The 15,329-nt window shown below is 40.3% G+C and overlaps 1 protein-coding gene across 1 annotated transcript in view; it reads left to right on the top strand.

The window, feature by feature from the left end:
* Positions 1-15,329, top strand: part of ODF2 (outer dense fiber of sperm tails 2) — a 1,208,318-nt gene that overhangs the window by 1,013,381 nt on the left and 179,608 nt on the right. Inside the window, exons 12-13 of the mRNA XM_044058138.1 lie at positions 1,832-1,932; positions 6,653-6,815. Coding sequence (XP_043914073.1) covers positions 1,832-1,932; positions 6,653-6,815 — 264 coding nt within the window. The remainder of the gene's footprint in view (positions 1-1,831; positions 1,933-6,652; positions 6,816-15,329) is intronic.

Genomic DNA, 15,329 nt, shown 5'->3' with positions numbered 1-15,329 from the left:
CTGTTAGATGGCATAACTCTATTTCCCCCTTCCTTCATAACCCTACAGGCATCCCTCAAGGCTCAATTTCAGGACCGCTTCTATTTAATATTTTCATAAATGATCTCCACAAAGATATTCCAGACTCCTCCCTAGTCCAGTATGCAGAAGACTCCACTACAATCTGCTGTGCTTCTGACTCAAATAATTTAAAACAAATAACCCAAACAGCATTTTCTGTAGTAGAATCCCTGCTCCAAAAAAATCACCTTTCTCTAAATGCCAAAAAAACTAAGCTTATGCTGTTTACCCCCTAAAGGAATACTATTCTCAATAAAGAAGGTTTCAATATAATCTCTCTAAACTCCACAAAAATTGAATTAGTAACTAATACCAAATTACTAGGTGTCATAATAGACGACAACCTAAAGTTCGATCTGCACATCCATTTCAATATAAGTAAAACCCACAAAAAACTAGGGCTACTTTATAGGCACAACAGGTTTCTCTCCGTACCAATCAAACAAGCTTGCACCCTCACGTACCTTTTTCCATCTCTAACCTATGGTGCACCACTGTTAACCTACAGTCTTCCCTGAAACTAAAGCTAGAATCCTGCTACAATAAGACTGCCAACTTCGCTGCAGGTAGTTGCCACTCTTCCCATCATTGCTCTGCCCTAAGGAAACTACAGTGACTAGAATTCCCTCACCACCTATTATTTATTCATCTAACCACCTCTCATAAACTCATCCAGAACCTATTAAATTGTCCTGCTCTCAGTTCCCTACTTGCCCTCTGCTCCCCTCTTCAGCCACTTCATTCTGAATACCAGTACTTACTGCTAATCCATAAACCAAATCCTGTAGGAAACTCCTATACTGCTGGACCATTGCCAGGTTATGGAATAACCTCTCTTCATATATACATAGTGAACAACACCCCCAAATTCAAAAATGCCCTTCATAATCCTCTCCTTTCTAACTGGATATGTAACTCTACTAATGCACCTACTATTACCCATGATGCCATTACCTGACTTCCCTGTCTATCATTCTCAGCTTTGCTCTAAGCCTCACATTCTACCTAATTACCTTGCATTGCGTTTTCACTACCTAACCTCTTCAACCATTCTATCTTTTACACTATTGCCATAATTGTATTAACCAGTTTTCCTCCTGCTACTAACCTTAATCTCCTTGGCACTACTTGAAGTTCTATTGTAAATCTGTATTCACTCTGCTCTTATTTCTATACTTCCCCCAACTTATTTATTAGAGGCACAAATACTGTTCTGTTTATCTATCTACCTTGGTGTATTTCACTCATTCTTAAATTCCTCCTATGGTTTCATTGGATTTCTTTTATTTTTGTGCATTGTATCATTATACTTTGTAAATTTGTGTGGAGACTCTTGTGTTGTCTCTCTGCTTTTTCCTGTTTATATTTCATATTATTATTGTTACATTGTTATTTTATTTTTCTCTGTATTGTTGCTTTTCTCCTTGGGCTTCCACTGAAAATGAGCTCTTCATGGCCCAGTGGACTTTTCCGGTAAACAAATGTCAATAAAATAAAATAAATACATTTCTCTTGTGGTAAGATTTGGGGCATAGGCTTATTTGTCATGTCTAACTTAGAAACATTGCTTTTGATATCATCTAGAAAGATCTTCATTACTATCAGAAAGCTCTCAAATTCTTGATAAAAATGTGTTTTTAGTAGTGCCATTGCTGAGTGCATTTTGTGTAACTGCAAGATAGTCACAAAGTGGAAACTGTTATTGTTATGATTAATACAACTGTTTTTTAAAGAACCGATACAAATAAATACCTATGATATTTTCTAATAGATTGAGCAACAAGGAGACCAAGTGGAGATGTCCAGAGGAAGGTACCAACAGACCCAGGATGAAAATAAGCAGCTGAGACTTAAAGTGGAAAACCTGGAACGGTTAGTTGCAGTTCCTCAATTAAGTTTCCAAATCTTTGTTTTGTATGTTGTAAAGAATTCAACAGAATATGCTTTTGTATTTTTAATCATCTTTGAGACCACTTTTGAAGTGAATATCCTCTAAAGAACTGGCACCAGCAAACATAGTACTTAGTGGCATCTTACTCAGAGAAGATCTCCGGAGAGAGTTCATTTAGTAGAATTCAGTCTTTCCCATTGTTTTTTTACCCACTGCCAAAGAATTTCTGCACCTGTAGATGCTGTCTTGGTTCATTGGCAGTGACAGCTACATAGGCTAGTAGGTAAGTACTAGGCTAGCTGCCCTTGTATGCTGTTTTAAGCCTAGCCAGTTTCCCCTCAAAGGTACGAATTGAACCTTGTCGTTTATGTGAGGTGAACACCTTAATAAGTATGCCAACCCCCAACCTAGAATGTGGGAAGTTTTGGATTCAATCCAAAGGCAAGAGTCAATGTTTTTCTTTCTTGTTGAATTGTTTTTAAACATGGGAACAATGCCTTTATAGCCAGAACAGAATCATCTTTTTCATCTGTGTTAAGGTAGAACTCCACATCAGAGCACTCAGATGTTTGTCTTAAGGGTCATTGCTGCAGGAAGTCATGCAAATGTTTTAGAAAAAGCCTGACCATACATAATGCTTTCAGCTAGATATTTTATCAGATACCCTGAGGATGCAAGATTGCAGTCTTAACAATGTCCATGAGAGGGTTTTGTGGCTTAAAAAAGAAGGGTACATTATATACCTTTCTCAGTTCTGTTGTTTTTTTAGTTTTGGGGTAAACTGCTATTTCTGTTTTGCCTCAGGAGTCACTCATTTTGTTAGTTAAGCTGTCACATTTATTTATTAACAGAATAAAATTGAACTTTGTCTCTTTATTGGAATTTGGACGGCGCAGCAGTGCACGTTGTTGCCTCACAGCAAGAGGTTCTCCGGTTTGATTCTCAGCTGAGGTGCCTTCTGTGCAGAGTCTGTATGTCCTCCCTGCATTCATGTGGGTTTCCTCTGGGTGCTCCAGTTTCCTCCCATGTTACAAAGAAATGCATCTGGAGCATTTCTCCCCCTGGCTTCCACTCAAAATTGTCTCATTCCAAGTCAGACTTTCCCAGTAAACAAATGTTAAATAAATTTGCTAATGCCTTCCCTTAAGAAAGACAACAAAAGGTAGTCTTAGCGTTGTCAGAATCCCCACAAGGATTTTCACTTGTAGTGTGTTTATTATGTTTATGGGGAAGCATAATACTGAATCTTGTGATTTTATTTTATTTTTTATTTTTTAACATTAGGCAGCCTTAAAAAGAAGCTTTAGCCTAGAAAGAGTTAACAAACCTTAGTCACTATAAAAATTAATTGTAAATATCTGCTGCTTCTGTCTGCTAGATATTTAAATAAATAGAAGGAGAAACATAAACATTATGCATCTAAATCTAGAAATTACATAAATAAGCTTATTAAACCTTAACACATACTGAGATAGGCACTGAATTAAGCCTTCTGTACTTTGTGAAGACTTTCTCATTCAGAATGCTGGAAATAATGCTTGCCTACCCAAAGCTGAATGGTAGAGCCCGTTGTACCCCCCTCCCCCCGTTTAAGTTTTTACCTATGAGGTTTGTAATCCTGAGATGGCAGAAGGAGGAGAAATACTTTTAAGACAGAGTGCCTCCATTTCTGTAAAATAAAATGTTTCCAGTATTGGAACTTAAAGTTTGGGGGAAAAATGCTCTTTCTTGACATTTGTCCCTAGTCACTCTGAGTAGGCATTTTCCTATACATGTTTTCAGTGCTCCATAAATTCTATATTTCGCCCTGTCCCCCTTCTAATGATTTCCCAGCTATTGTGGTTAAGGTTCAGTGAGACAAATGTTAATATCCATTCTAAACCTACTTTACACAGAGTAGATGCTCAATACTTTATCCCCTAAGAAAAGGTTCAGTGGATATCATAACCAAAATTTTTTTGGTTCAATGCATATACTAACCTTCAACTTCTGGTACAATTGCCTCAAAAATTAAACCAATTCATCCTCAACATTATCTGAGTCAATGAAAGGATGAGGTGTGATTTTTTTCAATGTTGATTCCTTCAACAGAACCTAAAAAATTATTTTATGGCTAAAATATTTTCTCAGATTGGCCCAGAATGTATTATTGATGAAAAACCTAATCAACTGACTCCTAAAGTGGTTTTCTTTTGCTGATAGCCATCCACCAGCACTCCTTTTCTGTATCCACCAATTACCAATAACAAACTCTTTGATGGAGTATTTTTAAAGGTATCCAATAAGCTACCTTACAACAGCAAACTGTTACATGACACTCCACCCAAGGCAGTATAGTTCTATGGACTGCTTTGTTTTTCATTAAAATCCACAAATGCTCCCTGGTACTGATGAGAGTCATGGCTGGTAAGAAGAAAAAAAAATAGCACTTCTCCTTTATTAAGAGAGAAAGACTTTTCCTTGGGGTAGATTGAATCCCCCATATTCATTGACACTGACTATATGAATATATTCTTTAAGGCTTTTGTTGTCCCCCCTAAAGTCACAGCATTTGCCAACACGGTGAACTATATAGGAGAGTTTTTTGGAGGCCTTGTGGAAGTTCTCTTTTTCCCCACAGAAATATGTATAAAAATTATACATTTGCTAGAGTTTAGACTATTATTTCTCTGTTTTAGACGTTCCTGGATGGTATGAAAGCAAGCTTACTACCACCACACCCTTGGTATTCAATCCCCCAGCCACTAAAAAAACATGCAGGTTGAGTTAAACTCCCACATGAAAGTACCTTCATAACACTCGTATCACTTTGTTGTGTCTCTGTCCTCATCTGCAACATGTAGAAAGACAGGGAGTCAAGTTTGCTGTACAGGTTTGGGAATAAGGACAAATGTTCAGTAATTCGGGTTTAAGGGCACTTGATTGCATAGCCTGTATGATAACATATCTGAGTTCTTTACTTGGGCAGGTACAAAAATGCATATAAAACCTGATAGATTTTGTGGCTATGGATATTTTTGAAAAGCTGAACATCATAGCTGATAAATTAGGTGCCCTTTAAACTGTGCTTACAATACTGTGGATGCGCTTTTTGGTCAGCTGCCTGACAATGTAATTACATGAGTAGAAAAGGAAGACAATGCAGTCCTCATTTAGGCAAATGTTCATGCCCAGTCTGCATGGTTTCACATAAATTACATCACCAGGAAAATACATTTTACTGCAAACACATGCCTGTCTCGCAGTCTCAAAACCAGAGAATATAAACAGAAACAGTCTTCATCAGTCACATGTTTTGAAGGGAAGAGAAAATAATTTCCAAAGATCCTCCAACTGACTATACCCCTCATCCCTCCCCTGTACATAACCCTTATACCATTGAAATGCAGTTTTCAGTCTCATCTTTATGAATGGAGTACAATAACTAGAGACATTTTTTTCTCGGATGCAGCTTGGGTTGCATAGCACAATTTTTAGAGACCTCAAGTTGCTCACACCTCTCCACATCCAGGTCAGTTTGGCTTTATCACTGATCCTTCACCTTCTGGACATCAAGGCAATACAGTAGGTCCCCCCACTGAAAGAGAGGGCATGGCTTTTTTTCCAAGCTATTTATTGTTTCAAAAAAGGACAGCATTCATAGACCAATGCTACATGTGTTAGTTCACTTGAATTAATTTGTCTAGTCAAAGAAATTCAGAATGATAAATTAAAACTTCTTCCATTCATAGAAAAAAAATATTTCTACTTGGCAAGATTAAATATAAAGAATAAACACTTCCACATCCCAATAAGTACCTAAGATTCCGGGTAGTTCATCATCATGCTCACTTTGCATCTCTGCCATTTGGATTATCTATTGCTTCCAGAAAAATTACCAGATATTTGACTCCAATGTTTGCACATTTTAGGAAACAAAGAACAGTAACATTCACATCTGTGTGTTTCAAAAGCAGAAGGTGATCAATATTGATCAATACAGTAAATCTGTAATGTTGCTACCTGGCTGAAACCTCATAATTTAATCAGACATTATAGCTGGCTATTCTTTCCAGTGTGCACTTCGCAAGAACAAGCATTGCTCTCAAGGTGAAGTTCTTGGTATCCTTTTCCTGAATACATAATAAGCAGGTTGATTGGAGAACTAGTCATAAACCTGTGAATTTTACACGTTTGAGGACATCTTTGTGGGTTATCCAAGTGTCGGATCCCCTCCCCAGTAGAGTTCTAATTCTTTATTATTTGTTGTCTAGTGTGATTACGTTTTAACGTGCAGAAAAGGATTGGAGGAGGCTGGGGTTTGTTTCCTTGTGCATTCATTAGTGTTGTCAGCAACAGGTTGTAAAGACATGGACATCATCTTGAAATTGCATGGAACTGTTCCATTTAGGGTTCTTTTAGTGGGTATGTCCCTCCTCAATGAGAGTCCTTCACAGAGCCCAAGTTACTTTAGGTTCTTGTTTAACAGTCTGTATGGCAAATGTTTCACAAAATTGTACTTTTAATTTGATTTGTTTTCCTTTTCAGATTGTTGTTAGGTTTGATGGCTTCTATGAGGCTAAATGGCCTATCTTATTGAGTTTACGTAAAATGTAAGCAGTTGCTTTAAAAATACAAAATATGAAATATGAAATTTGAAAATGTGTATGTTATATGCCTTTTATCTTTTTACAAAGAAATTATTTTGCTTTTCCAATGTAGGAAATTGGAAGAGGTAGAGACCCAGAATCGGGAGCTCATTCAAATTGTGGCGAAGAGGGAAGAAACAATACATCAGAACCAGTTGCGGCTTGAGGAGAAAACTCGTGAAAGCTCTTCCTTGGCACGTCAGTTAGAGGCAGCTATTGATGATGCCAGAAAGCAGGTTCATTATTGCTTTTTTGTTCTCCAGTTGAACCTTCACATGATACAATTTAGATAACCTTGTTCATCCAATGTCTGACTATAACTACTCACTATCATGTGGCACTAAATTGCTTTGAACAGAGAGAGCAAGAGAAAGTAAAGGGGTTCATACCTTTTTTTGAGGCAGTCTGTCAGCAGGTAATACATGTGGGGCAGTGCAACACCAGAAGATAACTGCAGATTTCCAAGCAGTTCCCAGTGTAGAACGTCTCCCTCATTACATTACTATAGAAAAAAATCAGCCTGGCTTCCTTTGACACCATCTCCTAGTGGTGGCCTATAGTTGTGGCAGCAACAAAGGTATCCAGAAAAGAAAATATAGTGCCTTCAGCCTGCTGAACAACCCTCTTGGCTATATTATAGATTGTCTACAAGCACCCACCCACCAGAGAATCCAGTATTTCTGGCCTTTGCTTCAGTAGGAGATGTCTCTTGTGATCAAGAGGAGAGGCTTAGGCCAAAGTACCCTACCCACTTGGAAGACAACCCACTTTTGGCAGGTGGTCCCCTCCTTCCTTTCCTCTGTGGCAGTCGCCATTAGGACTGGGAACCAAAAGAGCTTATTGCTCAGCAAGGGGGGTGATGGATGTTGAGAGAGGAGAAGGAAACATAACAGTATAGAAATAAAAGGATGACTGTTTCTGTCATTCCCATTTCTTTCTTTCAGCTGTCACAGTATTTATGAAAAAACTTGGAGATGTTCTTCAAGGAGGATAACTAAAAGTAAATAATAACATTTAGGTTTAAAACTATTATCCATCTCCCATCAATAAGCTGAAAATGCAGTGTCATATTCCCTGTGAGGAACCAGTGCAGGCCACATACTGGCAGAGTTACTGATACAGGTAAGCATTAGGCTCCTTTATGTATCCTGTATTGTTCCACTGTGTACTATTCTTTTCACTGTTTTGAATGTTGCATGTCTCTCATTGCACCTGCAAAATTTATCTTCTGCATAATATATGTTTTCTTTTTAATATGTTTATATTACTGAAGTGGTTAGTTTTTTTATTTATTTGACATTACATTTTATTTTTTTTTCTCTTAGTTAAAGAAACTAAGGGTAATGCTGCTAAACGCCAGAAGTCTTAACCTCAAGATGCATGCACTCAAAGCTCTCCTCAGTATGGAGAACATCGATATCTGTGCAGTGACAGAAACCTGGTTCAAGGCTCCAGAGAGCACCCCAGCACTACCAGGTTATACCTCATATCATGCTTTTCGGCCCCAAAACCCGGACCAAACCACAAAAGGAGGGGGAGTTTCCATATTTATCAAGGATATCCACACCTCCAGGTTAGTGGCATTGCACAAAGTATCGGAGACCATCCATGTGCAACTGACAGTGGGCAAGACTGCTTTTCAGTTTATAGCATCCTACAGACCACCCTCTCAAAGTCAGGAATCCCACTCGGCTTTCCTGAAAACATTGGAGAACATGAAGATCTCTCCGAACACCATTATATTGGGCGACTTCAACTACCCAAACATAGACTGGGAGCATTATTCAAGCCCCAGCACCTTAGCCCAAAGCTTCCTGAAATTTATAAACTCAAATGCTATGGAACAACTAGTCACCACTCCCACAAGAGGGGAAAACATACTAGACCTGATCATTACCAACATGGGGACTCTATGCTCCATACCAGAAGTATATCCCTCATTGGTAAGATCAGACCATAAATTAATTTCACTGGATATCCACATCCCGACCCTACCCCCAGCCCAGAAAACCACAGTAAAACACTTCTCAAAAGCGAACTTCACACTTCTCAAAACCGAAGTGGAATCCTTCAAGGCCCCAGAGCCAGTGGAAACTATGGCCCAAACTGCAGAATCCTATATAAATGCATTCTACGGACATCTCCAGGAATGCATGGATCATGCTATCCCAAACAAAATCAAGACCCAATCATCCAAAGGCAGGCGTCCAGTCTGGTGGACCCCAGCCATAAATAAACTGTACAACAGAAGGAGGAAGCTACTACATGATAGAGCAAAATCCCTAAAAGGGAAGGCATCTCTGATCAGTACTAGCAAAAAATTACGATCCCTCATAAAATCCTCCAAGGCCAGCTTCGAGAGAAGAATTGCACAGGACACTAAAGACAATCATAAGGATTTTTTCAGTTATGTTAGGAACCTGGGATGCAACTCCCAGACTTGTTCTGAGTTGATTCTAAACGACAAAATATACACTGAACCCACAGACATCGTCAATATCCTGGCAGACAGGTTCAGTGCAAACTTCTCCACCCCCTCCCCCCCAAAAGAGCAAGTATCTATCCCGACAGAGTGCAGTCTCCCAAACATCTCTGATGCTCAGGTGAAGGCCGCCCTCTCCAAAGCAAAAAACACTGCTTCAATGGGACAAGATGGCGTCCCGGGTTGCGTCCTACATGAACTCCAAGAAGAACTAATCCCTCAAGTAAAACTGCTGTACAATCTCAGCCTCACTACAGGATATGTGTCCAAAGAATGGCGTACAGCAACAGTGGTCCCACTCCACAAAGGTGGCACCTCTGCTGACCCTGGAAACTATCGCCCCATAAGCCTGACTAGCCTAGTCTGCAAGGCTATGGAGAGGATCATCATGGAACCCATAAACAAAGACATTGGGGACCTACAAACACTAGATCCTACCCAATTTGGCTTTGTCAAGGGCAGATCCTGCCTTTTGAACCTGGTCGACTTCTTCAAAACAGTCACCAAGGCCATAGATGAAGGGAAGGTAGTCCACACAGCCTATCTGGACCTCGCAAAGGCATTTGACACAATACCCCACTAGGGCATCATAGATAAGTTATCCAGCCTAAATATAAACCCCTATGTCACAAGATGGGTCGCAAACTGGCTCAAAGACAGAACCCACAGAGTCAGAGTTGCTAGAGCCATGTCAGACTCGAAACTGGTCACAAGTGGCGTCCCACAAGGTTCTGTCCTGGGACCTCTCTTGTTCGGTATTTACTTTTCTGAGGTACAGGCCAACGTGGAGGACTATGGCTCACCAAGTTCACAGATGACTGCAAACTGGGCCATAATCGACTCTCCAGCTGACACAAACATCCTTCAAAAAGGTCTCGCAGAGACGGATAACTGGTGCCAGAGCCATGGTCTAAAGCTAAATGCCAAAAAGTGTATAGTCATACCCTTTGGCAAAAACAATGTGCCCACAAATTACCACATAGGTGGTAACCCATTAAGTACAGAGAAAGTAATTAGGGATCTGGGGACCCAAGTTGATAGCAATCTCTCCTTTGACAACCATATTGCCAAAGTGGTTAGAAAGACCTTCTACATAGCCCACCTCATCATGAAAGGATTCACATCTAGATCAAGAGAGGTAATCGTGCCCCTTTATTCATCCCTCATCAGGCCCATCATAGAATACAATGCCCCCTTTGGGATGTACCTTACCCGACACCTGCAGCAATTAGAAAGACCCCAAAAGTACCTTACCAGGAGGATCAAGGGACTCAAACCGATTCCATATGCTGCTCGGTTAAAAAAACTCCAGCTCTACTCAGTTGCATACCGCCTACTTCGAGGCGATCTATGCCTGACATATAAAGTTATGTCCAACCCAGAATTAATGGACATGCTCCACCTCAGTAAATCTAAATCCCTTAGAGCCACGCACTCGAGGGACTTGAACCTCAGCACAGAAATAAATGGAACATGCTGGAGGGACAGATTCATAACCCAGAAGGCTCCCTTCGCTCTGGAATAGAATTCCAATTCATGTTAGGCAGAGCACCTCACTGACTCTCTTCAAGAAGAATCTTGATGAGTGGATGGGGGATCGTAGGTTTGTCCTGGGGATTACTTCCGTGTCACTATTAGACAGAGGCACAGTAAACTAAACTTTAAAAAGGGCACAGTATACTCAAATCAAGGGGTGGTGTAAGCCAAACACAATCGGGCTAGGCTTATAAATGCCCCAGGGCAGATAGCCTAGTATGAACCTATGAACCTAAGATGGTTATCCAATGCAGCTGTGATAGAGTGCTGGCCACAAAAGACTTGTATGTTCTTTGCATTTTGTTTGGACTCTTCATAATGTAGAAGATTGTAAGTAATGTAATAAATTTAAACAGGGTACTAAAATTAAGAAGGCATAAAGCTTTAGCATCTTTTCTGACAAAAGAAAATTCTTACATCATTAGAAAATAATGTGAAGAAAAATATTGCAGAACCATCAAAAATTGAGAAATGAAAAAAAAAAAGACATGCAGAAAAAGAGCAGACTATAATGAGGAAGACTTTGTCCCATCAGACTCTAGCATTGGTGTACCTTTTTCAGTTGTATTTGAAGTCTGGCAGGTTATGAGTATTTTTATTGTTGCCAAAAGACAGATCTAAGAAGTTAATTCTGTGCCTGTTTAGCCTCTCCTGACAACACGTCCTAAAAAATACAAGGTAAAACTGTTATCTTTGTCATTTCTAGCATCAGACCAAATGATTTGAAATTTGAGGTTGCTAACCCTGAAATATCTTTGTGGAAGGGTGAGCCTGTGTTTACCCCCTTTTTAAAAGCTTTTCCTTTGTATTCTAAGGGACCAGTTCTACCATTTACATTCTACTCCCTGTATACTGTAAGAAATTAGTTGAGGAAGTAGTATCAGCTTCTTCAGGTAAAAGCATCTAGAATAATCTTTGTCCCTTTATCTGGCCAGCATCGGTTGGAGTTCATGATGGAGCACTCTACACCCATGTTGATACAGATAAAGGCTTTAAATAAGAAAAAGAAAAGGACTAGAAGTTCTTCTCTAGCATCACCTGAGGAAGAGGAGTCTACCTTATCTGTTCAGCATTTCTATCACAGTGCATCCTCTCAAACCATAAATATTCTTCACTGTCCTCTGGCTCTCCATTTCAGGATATTAATTTCACTAAACACATAAATAGTGTATTTAGCAGATTTATATATGGATTTGATTTTGCCTTTTCCATCCATTCCTCAACAGATGGGTCTCTGATCTGACCTTGGATCTGGCTTCGGACACTTCAAAGCTTTGGATAAAGTACTCAGGCTCCTGTCCCTACCCATAATCCCCATGCACAGTACATACTACCTCAGATTTCATTTGCTGCTTTCAATGCTGGATGGATCTTTGTTGCTTGGGTGTAGTTGATATAAATCTAACTATTTATCTTATATTTCTTTCAGATAAGTGCTTTCTCTTTTACCTGTTTACCTCCCCTTGTAGTTTTTTTCTTAACCTTTATTGGGTAGTAAAAAAAGGAAAAACTATTTTGTTAATCTTTTTCCTATTTGTATAGTATTCGTGTAGCTTTAGGTTAGGATAGTAGTTTTTTTCTTACTGTTTTAATTAGTATACTTCTCTCTTACCTAGTTAGAGCTGTGATTTTGGCAACCTTGTCATTGTGGCTGACTTTTTTAAAAAGTGTCTCATGCAGACACCAGCTCTCCAATTCTAATGCACAGGACAGATGTGTGTACTGCCTTGGCCCTCAAACCTTGATGTACCCTGCTCAGTTTGTGAGGCCTTTGGCTAAGGGCTCTAGTGGAGAGATAAACTAAATTAATACTTAAGGGTCTTCTACCCACTACTGGAGAAAAAACTATTTTCCTTTGGGGAAGCCAGTTGCCTCTTCATCATCATCTTCTTCTTCCCCTGCTTCATCTACAAAGAGACAGGACAAACATAAAGCTTATGACAAAGGCACTCAGATTTTTTCAGAAATGGATAAATCAAAATCTTCTAGGAAATGGTCTCTGGAACTGACTGACTCATCGGCTCCATCACTGAAGCTCAGCAAACCTTTGGAACCAATGCTATTTTTGGATCCAGTAATTATTGGATCCACATCTCCTTCTAAGTTCTTTTGAGAGCGCGCCACTCCCAGACTTGGGTCTCAGATCGTACAAGACAGACCTTCATATTCATATAGGCCTCCCTCTTCGACCTCATCCTTTAGGTCAATTAGATCCTCTCGGAACCTTACTGAAGTAGACATGGACAGGATGATGAGGCATTTTTTTGGACCCAGAGCCAGTAAGGGTTACATCTGGCTCTAACCACTGTCTGATCCAGTTGAACCAGTCCCCCCCAATCACTCCTTGTTAGCTTCTACTCCAAACCAGCCTCTTGGATTGGAGCCCCTGGATCTGATTCTTTCTCAGGGTAGATCTGTATCAGAGATGAGACTACATATTTTATCAACCCCACTGAGTTCTTTGACTAAGCCAGCTCCTATCTTATTGAAGCCATCAGACTTTTGGAGCTGTAACACTGGTGCCAAATGTGACAGGTTAGGATCAATCAAAAGTTTTCAGATCCTTTTCTCCCCTTACAAGCCTTGACACTAGATAGAGTTTTACTTTGGCAACAGCCTCAGACCCAAATCAAACTGTTTCCAGGACTGAGCCACCTCCAAGAGTTTTGGCTGCAAAGGCCATATCACCTGAATTCATTTCAGGCTCTGGGTTTGAGGCTTTTGAAAGGGTATTCCAACCTAGAGTAACATCTTCCCTCTTGGAGCCAGATCTAACCCCACCCCATGGGATCTCCCAGGGTTCACAGCCTGCTCTCCTCTAGTTCCATCAACACAGCCAGTTCCTGAGAACCTTGAACCTACTCTCCCTAGAGAGATCTTGTACGTTTCTGAGTCCTCTCCTGAGCAACCTGCAGAGGAGGTTCATAGAAAATACAAGTTTAAACGGAGACACTTGGATTCCCTGGAGGAGTCTCTTACAACTGACAGTGATTTCGATGAGAGAGAAAGTTCCCCTAGATCCCCTCCTTGAGGATGTCTTGTTCAGTGAGATTCTTGAATTTCTTAGAAAGGGGGGTTGGTCTTCCCAAACCCTTTCTGTGGACTTATTCTTTCTCAAGGCTTTCAGCTCTGGCCCGTCTACTACTTAGGTGATCCCCTTCCACTGATGAGATGATTGATTTCATTTCATCCCAGACAGGGAAGGAGTATGACACAGTTGAACCTATCTCCAAGGAGCAAGACTTTCGATTCTCAGCTGGCTACCTTACAGTCCTTGTCCAACACCTCTATGCGCCTTATCACTAATGCTACAGAGGGTGAGTCTAGGGCAGCTGGAATTGGCATTTGCATCAGAGGACATACCTGGATATGGTTATGCGATGTTGTGGAGCACTTTATAATGTCATCTGTCAATGTCCCTTATGACAGATCAACCTTGCTCATTCCAAAAGTGAAGGAAACTATTTCCAGGAGTGAAAAGGATGACAAATCTGTATCTGCCATAGGAATCAAATTCTTGCTCTCTTAAAAGATCTTCTCCAGAAACCAGAAGGCAGGGAAGAGAATATAGTTGCAAAAATCACATGTTTTTTCACCCAACTCTCTTGGAGAGCAGGCTTCTGCTGGCAGAAGGGGAACTCGCATATTAGATGTTACCCAAAAGGCAGATGTAATCCACAGAATCAAGGCTTCAGAGGTCCAGTATCTGGGAAGCCTTTCCAGTATTCCTGAAGGGTTGCCTTGCTGTCACTCTCAGGAGGCAGTCGAGGTGAGGGATGCTTATCCATCACTCAAGACAAGTGGGTGTTGAGAATCATTTTGACAGGCTACTTTATTTGTTTTTATTCTCCTCCATTGCATTCAAGAAAAATTCCTGATGATCCACCCTCACAAAGAAAAATGCCAGTTTAGAGAAAAAAAAGCTTTTAAATAATCAAGTCATCAAAAAGGTCCCATACCAGGAAGGATCCAGAATTAACTCAAGGTTCTTTTTGGTGCCAAAGAATAGTGGTGACCTAAAAGTTAATTTTGTACCTTTGTCACTTAAATAAGTTTATGAAACGCATGAAATTCTGGATGGTCATTGTTCAGTCTATTCTGTGTTGAGGTGTACTACCACATAAAACTGGACAGGCAATCCAGGAGATATCTTTGCTCCCATCTGGGAAACAACTCACGTCCAATTCAGGGCTCTGCCCTTTGGACTCACCACAGCCCCCCCAGGTGTTTACCTAATGCATGGCAGTAGCAGCAGCTTGACTACAAACTGCAGTGGTAATGAGTGTTCCCCTATTTGGACGACTGGCTCATTACCACTCCTTCCAGTGATCTACTCATTCAGTTCAAGGACTCCTTGATCCACCTATGTGATGACTTGGGAATAACAGCCATCCTACAAAAATCCAAACTACAACCAGTTCAGCCTCTGAAATTCATTGGGGCACTTTTTGTCATAAAATCTCTGATAACAAGACTCCCTCAAACACAGATCTCATCCCTCCATCAACAAGCTCAAGTCTTGACCTACTGGAAGCCACTTGCCAGGATAATGAGTTGCCTTTTAGACTCCATGGCTGCCTTCATTATTTTGGGTCAAGTAGCCAGGTTCCATATGTGAGTCCTTTAGTGGACACTGGTGGTCCTATCAATCAGAACACAACCAATGTCCTATCTGCACATCCTCCGAACATCTGCAAAGATCACATAGAGTGATTGCTAAATTCTCCATGTC

The sequence above is a fragment of the Protopterus annectens genome, chromosome 16.part0, assembly GCF_019279795.1.
Source record: "Protopterus annectens isolate FY-2018-M chromosome 16.part0, PAN1.0, whole genome shotgun sequence".
In the NCBI taxonomy this organism is placed as follows: Eukaryota; Metazoa; Chordata; order Ceratodontiformes; family Protopteridae; genus Protopterus; species Protopterus annectens.
The sequence above is the reverse complement of the archived record's forward strand: the minus strand, read 5'-3'. Positions and strand labels throughout refer to the sequence as shown.